The sequence below is a fragment of the Suricata suricatta genome, chromosome 8 (assembly GCF_006229205.1).
Source record: "Suricata suricatta isolate VVHF042 chromosome 8, meerkat_22Aug2017_6uvM2_HiC, whole genome shotgun sequence".
Lineage (NCBI taxonomy): Eukaryota > Metazoa > Chordata > Mammalia > Carnivora > Herpestidae > Suricata > Suricata suricatta.
The window spans coordinates 22,384,799-22,392,017 of record NC_043707.1 but is presented as its reverse complement, the minus strand read 5'-3'; the positions used below and the strand labels follow the sequence as shown (position 1 = coordinate 22,392,017).

The 7,219-nt window shown below is 47.6% G+C and overlaps 2 protein-coding genes across 2 annotated transcripts in view; both read right to left on the bottom strand.

Annotated features, from left to right (window-relative positions):
• The window catches only part of ITGAX (integrin subunit alpha X), an 89,042-nt gene that overhangs the window by 9,354 nt on the left and 72,469 nt on the right, over positions 1 to 7,219 (bottom strand). The gene's annotated exons all lie outside the window — the stretch shown is intronic.
• On the bottom strand, positions 24 to 5,534 carry LOC115299336 (integrin alpha-D-like). The gene is made up of 8 exons (XM_029948701.1): positions 5,478 to 5,534; positions 3,849 to 3,979; positions 3,037 to 3,182; positions 1,371 to 1,524; positions 1,124 to 1,274; positions 852 to 925; positions 120 to 249; positions 24 to 58 (listed from the first exon to the last, which is right to left on the bottom strand). Exons 1-8 carry the CDS (start codon positions 5,518 to 5,520, stop codon positions 24 to 26), a joined length of 864 nt encoding a protein of 287 aa, XP_029804561.1. The 5' UTR covers positions 5,521 to 5,534.

Here is a 7,219-nt window from a genome sequence, read left to right as displayed (position 1 = left end):
CCTGCGTGAAGGGGGGCCAGGCCTCAGCACAGAAGCTTCCACCCAACCCCTTGAGCTCCTGCCCTCTCCAGGCAGCTCATCCCCTCCCATCTGTATCCCCAACCACAGCTTTTTCTCACCCAGGTAAGAGTCCCTCATGTCCACATTCTCTTGAGACATGCTGATGAAAGTGGGGCTCACATTTTGGGGGTACAGGAAGGCACCTCCAGACCAGCTGAAGCTCCCCACAGCCCCCAGAACTGGTCCATCCTGGGAGGAAAGGATTCCAGGGCTAAGCAGGTTAAAGTCAAAACAAGGCAGCTCTCTTGTCATTTCTTTGGTTTGCATGGTCTGGCCTTTCCCATCTCTTCACCTATGCCTTCCGTGGTACTTCTAACTCACTCTGCTTTAGCTATGCTGTCCCTTTGATCTCTCTAGTACTCTAACTGTGTTCATGCTTCAGGACCTTTGCACTTGCCTTTTCCTCTCCATGGAGCAATCTCTCCCTAGGGTTTTCCAGGTCTAGCCCTATCTCATCATCACCCTTAGTGGTTATTCCTCAGGCCTCCTCTGCTCACATCTCCTGCTCTGTCCTAACACCTAGCACAATCTGAAGATCTATTGCTTGTGTTTATTGTCTCCTCCCACTGGACATGTGCTCTGTGTGAGAGCAGGAACCTTGGTTATCCTGTTCTCTGCCGTACTCCAAGCACCTACAGACACTGCCTATATGCCTCTCTCCAAACAGTGAGGATCCTTGAGGACAGGATCCACTTCTTATTTACTTCTGGGTCCCAGGTCCGAGGTCCCAGCACACGGTTGGCCCAGGATTGGGGCCTGAGACCTGTTTGTCAAGTACACGCTCCACTCACCATTGTGAGCACTGAACTGAAGCCTTCTTGTGACATCTCATGGTGGAAGGAGCTACTTGTCCTCGACTGGGTTCCTGTGGGAAAACAGGTCACTTAGGCTCTGGGGACAGTGAGACCACAAGGACTCAGAGTAGAAGAATAAGGAGTCTGGGACTCAGGTTCTGGGGCACCATTTTGGGTGCCTTATGAATAGGGAGTGACTCTCAGAACTGCAGGGAACAACTGGATCTGGAACAGTTAGATTCCAAGACCTAAGCTTGCCCCACATTTACCCTCCACTGCAAAGATCTTCTCCTGCAGCTGCTTCAGGATGCTTCTGAGTGCTGCAAAGTTGTCCACCTTGAACACATGATCCTGAGAGGGCAATGAAGCAATGGTGTTGAGCTCCTCCTTGGCGGTGGGTTCCTGGAAAGCATGTCCCACCTGTGGCAGAGAGGCAGCTGAAGAGGAGCCCACCAGCCTTTCTGGCTGGGTGAGATGCAGCCTCAGTCTAAGGGTGCTGTGAGGATGAGGACGTACCCCAATGGCATAGCGAGTGACGCCAGCTTTCTCTGCCTGGGGGATGACGTCACTGTATTCCAGCGGGTCTCTGTATTTCTGCCCATCTGTGATGACAATGAGGATCTTCTTGGCACTTTCACGGGCACCATTCTTACCATGAAATAGTTCTTTCCTGTCAAGAAAAAAAGGGAGTTGACTCTCCAGAGATGAAATTGATTCTGAAAAGAAAGACTTTGCATCTCCAAAAGATCCTTTGGGAAGACTGTGGTGTTCTGGTACCTTTCGACTTTGCCAGGCATGTTAAGAAATTGCCTCAGCTAGGGGCACGTGGGTGGATCGATTGGTTCAGTGTCGGACTTCGCCAACGTCATGAACTCGCATCTCACGAGTTGGGAGCTCCACATCAGGCTCTGCGCTGACAGCCAGGAGCCTGTTCAAAATCTGTGTCTCCCGCTCTCTCTTCCCCTCCCCCAATCAGGCTCTGTCTCTCTCTCTCTCTGGCTCAAAAATAAGTAAAAACATTTTTAAAAATTGCCTCAGCCATTTTTTGAAAGTCATACAATGATTAGCAAGTCCAATAATAAAGGTAATCCTATTTCTTGTTCTAAAATTCCCTCCATTATGGGACCTCATTTCCAGGAGACAGTATGGTTCAGAGTAGGAGCTTTGGAGTCAGACACACTTGGTCACTTTCTTTACTTCCCTGAGCCTCTGCTGTTCTTCATGCAAGATGAAAATAAGAATTGTGCCTTATCTGGTCTTTATAGTTAGCCCCAGTGCACCACATCTGATTCCTTTCCCATATTGAATCTGACCTGTGACTTGTTTTAATCAGTAGCATGAAATGGAAATGACACCATTCTATCAATGCGCCTAAAAAGCCTCGGTAGCTCTTGCACTTTGGGGAGCAAAATTGATAGGAGTTTGCCTTGTTCAGTGTTTCATCAGCACCACCCCTTGAGCGGTACCCAGGGATGTACAGGAAGTCATAGATCACAGACATTCACCCAGTTCTTTCCCACAAGAACCACATCTTCTGTTCTGGCTCCACCACCTAAGCCACTTCTTCATGGTCTATCTAGCACCCAATGCTGGACATACACATGGTAAGCAACCAGTTAATGCAGAGAGCTCACATAGATGAGGATGTGGGGGTAGAGGGAAGTGAGTGAGGAGACAGGCACAGAACACACTTGGCAACAATTCCCAACTCTCTGCCAGGGAGGTTCAAAAGGGGGTGTGCCATTTTCTGGACAAAACAACCACTTATCCAGCACTTCATGTTCAGAAGCACCTCATGCATCTGATCTCATGTAATCTCTACAACCAAGATGTAAGTTTATCCTCATTTGACAGTTTACTAAGACTTAGATTCAGCAATTCCCAGGGTTGCCCAGGTTATCAGCAGGAAGCCAGAATGAGAACTCAGACGTCTAAACCAAAGCCGATGTATCTGGCTGTCTCAGGTGGAGTCAGGATCCGGCCAATCCAAGGCCAGGCAAAGAGGAAACCCACTGCAGAAGAGTCCCATCATATATTGGGTGAACACTCCAAGGGGGACTCCATCTACAGCCCCTTTGCTCCCCTTTAGAGCCCTTGTCCCCAGAACTTCCCAGAGCTACACAGACCAGCACGAGGAAGAGGTGTGGCAGTGTGTCCAAACGAGGAAGAAGGAAGAACTTACACCACATTCAGGATGCCTGTGGCTGTAAATGTCAGGCCTTTCAGTTGTCTGATGGGACCCACGAGGCTCCGAGGGCTTGAACTGCTCTGGAATCTGGTGAAGGTGAAGTGGGTCTCCAGACGGTCCGAGTACTGCATCAGTGAGAACTGCAAAGGCCAAGAGGAAGGCCCTGGGTCTCAGGAGCTACTTTTAAATAAACTTTTATTTTGGAGTCAATTTGGACTTACACACAATTCCCATGTGTTTATTGAGGCTAAAACCCAGGGGGAAATTGGCCTAAAAAGAAAGCTAGAAAATCAAAACCCAGTAACGCTTGTTTCATACTTTGGCAATACTACATTACTTGTTAAAATAGGGATTTTTTAAACTTTCATAACATATGAAATCAGCTCGTAGGCTATATTTCCTCATTTCTCAAGAATTCGTACACACATTAATGAGAAATAAAATAATAAGATAAATCATGAGTTGCATGGAAAACACAACAAAGAAATCATTAAGTATTTGGCCAAGTTAACTTCAGTCTAATTTGATAGACTGAAACAAACCTCTTTTTGCAATCCTTCTTCAATGCTTTTTAACAGTCAAAACAACTCTGTATTTCCTGGGCCATATGAGGACATATTAAATGCCACATGGTAATTTCCTAGGGTAAGGGCACACATCAGTCCCACACTAAGACCCTAGCCTTATCATGGCACAGGTCCACTGAGTCCATCCCCACCAATGCCAGGCCTCCTACTAGGTTAGTCTTCCCCAAAGGCAGTCACCACCCCCCAGCACTCCCCAGTTCCTGGGGACCCAGTCTTCACCAGTGTGTCGGTGCCCTTAAACTGTCCCATCACAGCTATGACAAAGTCCTTCATCTGCTTAAAGTCGTCTTGGTCAATACTGCCAGAGCCATCAATCAGGAAGACAATGTCCATCTCTTGACTTGGACACTCTGTAGAGAAGGAAAAAGGAATCAGAGATGCTTGAGTGGGGCCCAGCCATCTCCCAGGCCCCAGAAACCCTTCCTGCTCCACAGACGTACAGAGTCATTCCTGGCCTAGGAATCAATTCCCACCAACTTTCCAGCATCCTCCACAGAGGAGGTCCACATCCACTACCCAATATTTAAGAAAACAAACAAATGAGCAATAGAGAGAGAGAAACAGAGAGAGAGAGAGAGAGAGAGAGAGAGAGAGAGAGAGAGAGAAACAAGGAAACAGACTTTAGACTTTAACTATAGAGAACAAACTCATGGTTACCAGAAGGGAGGTGGGTGGGGAATGGGTGAAATAGGTTTTGGGGATTAAGGACCACGTTTATCATGATGATCACCAGGTAATACATAGAACTGTTGAATCACTATATTGTACATCTGAAACTAATTAACACTGTATGCTAGATATACTGGAATTAAAATAAAAACTTCATTAAAAAAAGTTCTAACCACACAAAAAAATCTGTTGCCCAAGCCCCTTCCCCCTCAGCAGTGTCCCTCTTGCCTTCCTCCTTCCATAAGGCCTAGAATGTGGAGGAGAAAAGAAAGGACAGAGACAAGTGCTCCTCACTTAGTCAACAAACGTTTATTGAATTCACACTCTAGGAATGTCGTAGAGCACAGGAAAAAGCAATTTAGGAAAGTGATTCAGAGTGTTCATTCTGAGCATGCGTGGGCTCATCTGAGCCCAGTTCTTGCATCTACTAGTGGTGAATTCAAGCACCACTAGTGCCTAACACATGGGCTAGGATAAGAAGTATTAACATGTACATAAAATGCTTAAGATGAAGCCTGGCCCCCATAAAGGTTAGCTGCTATCACCATCATCACCAGGGGCCAGGCATTGTTCCAGGCCCAGGAACACACCTGAAGTGGATGCTAAGCTGTGCCACCAAGACCCACCCCCTATCAGGACTGAGGTGCTTATTATCAGCTGAAGGGAGTTGGCTGTTAATGGCTCCCAGCTGATAAGCATCAGGAGATGCCCACGGTTACACCTCTTGCTCGTGGGGGCAACCTGCATGCAGCCATGTTCCAAGCTTCTCTGAGTTGGCTGAAGCCTCTGTTCTGATCTGTCACAGTCCACCCTCTTTCTCTAACCAATCCTGCTCCCTTCATGCTCTCAGAAGTATTGCTCCTGAGAATATTCCCAAATGAGACACAGAATTCATTCCTCAGAAAATCTGGTCTAACCTCATAGTTTTTAAAAAAGATATCATCCCTAGGGCGCTTGGGTGGCTCAGTCGGTTAAGCGTCCAGCTTCGGCTCAGGTCATGATCTTACATTCGTGGGTTTGAGCCCCGAGTCGGGCTCTGTGCTGACAGCTAGCTCAGAGCCTGGAGCCTGCTTCGGATTCTGTGTCTCCCTCTCTCTCTCTGACCCTCCTCTGCTTGCACTGTCTCTCTGTCTCTCAAAAATAAATAAAAAAACATTAAAAAAAAAAAGATATCCCTACCCTTCTGGAGTCCACACAGTGGAGAGTCACACCTTACACCCATGAACAAATGAGACACTTCAGAATGACCCCAAACTCACATAACGTATTGTGGCTTGTGTAAACAACCCAGTTAGTGCCTCTACCAGTACCCCACATCCTGTGTTGCTCCCAATGTGGTAGGAGATCAGGCTGCCACAGACAACAATGAGGCATGATGTTGAACTGTGGCAGCTGGCCTCCTGCCACCGAAGCAAAAATACTTTCTCCTCACTCCTCACACCTCCCCCATCTCGCCTGTTCAACCAGCTGGTGCTCACCCGTGCTGAGAAGAAATGGAAGATCACTTTCCTCTCTGCTTCCTTGATGAAAAACTTCAACCCCCCACATGCCTGGCCAAGAAACTCGAAGGTGCTCCCCTCCTCAACCGTTATCCCCTCAACAGCTGGGTAGCTGAAGTTCCCTGTCTCCACATCTTTCATTAGCATGCACTTTGTTAGCTGGACACATACCACCCACCATATCCTCTCTCAGGCCAGCCCAGGGGCAGGCTCCCTCATAATATCACTTCTGTTTCTGGTTTCTTTTATTGTGTCCACTAGGCTTCCAACAGCAGGCACCAGGCTATACCTGAGCACCTTCTGAGAAAAGGCCAAGTCAGTTTCAGGAAAGGTTAGTTCCAGCTCTGGGCTCTGTTACTTTTCAACAGTGGAAACTCAGCTCTCTAAGCCTCAGTTTTCTTGCTTGTGAAACAGGGATCATCCTGCCTACAACCCAGGATCTATGAGGATGCAATAAAAATGGACATCACACATCAAGCACCGTCTGGCATGCAGTCCCTTCATCCTCTACTCAGACTTGCCTTGCCTACACGAGGCTTATGTGCTTAAGTTCCATTTTCAACAGGCATTCCCTCTCACGAGCCAAGGAGACATCTAGAATAAAGGATTTATCTCCTAGTGCTGAAATGCCACATCCACTACCCTGGCTTCACAGACATCCCAAGCAGGTCATGGAACCCTCAAGAGTCCTAGACACCCTTCCTCCACTCTTTCTGTCCTCTCTTAGACTCTGTTCTCGCAGTTTGGTTGAGAGGTGTTTCTGCTGCTACTTCACATTTGCCTAAAAGCCCACCATGCTGGGCATCATGGCTTCTCTGACCCAAAGCACTGCTCTCAGTGAGCACCTTGAGTGCCCCTAGCTCATACTTGGAGCCCAGTATCTCCTCTGATGCCACAGAGAAGGCAGTTTATCTGTACCTTCTTCCCAGTCCAAACACATCGTCCTAGCTAGAAGATCAGTCTACAGTAGTCACATATTATGTGCCAGGCAGAGGGCTAAGCACTTTATATATATATATTAAATCTTTTAATCCTCGTAACCACCTTGATTATTAAGACCCAGTTTACCAATGAGGAAATGAAAGCCCAGGGAATTAAGTCACAGAAGACAGACTTATTCAGAATGACTCCCATGAAGATGTTCAGTGTCCCTGGCACCATTCTCTGTGAAGACGTCAGTAACAAAATTGTGCGTCACATTTTCCATGGCCCTGACATTCGCGCCCCTTAGAAACTCAGCAGTGAGTGATCAGATATGCCCTTGTTCTTGGATCCCTGGATCTAGCATCCTCACACATTTCCACCATCCAAGGCTTTTCCTCTGAAAGCCCAAGAAGCATCTCTGCACCTGTCGGCAACTGTGAGATCCTCATGCCTCCTGCTGCCGCCACTCTGAGGCTCCCTGCTGCCTCATCAGAGCTT

What these genes read in the sequence shown, in the direction of transcription:
- LOC115299336 (XM_029948701.1), bottom strand. Translation starts at nt 5,520, where the DNA reads ATGGGTGTAAGGTGTGACTCTCCACTGTGTGGACTCCAGAAGG. An exon ending in ACAGGCATCCTGAATGTGGT is followed by an intron (nt 1,525 to 3,036) that starts GTAAGTTCTTCC and finishes TTTTCTTGACAG; the next exon opens with GAAAGAACTATTTCATGGTA. An exon ending in CATGAGGGACTCTTACCTGG is followed by an intron (nt 59 to 119) that starts GTGAGAAAAAGC and finishes TGGAGAGGGCAG; the next exon opens with GAGCTCAAGGGGTTGGGTGG.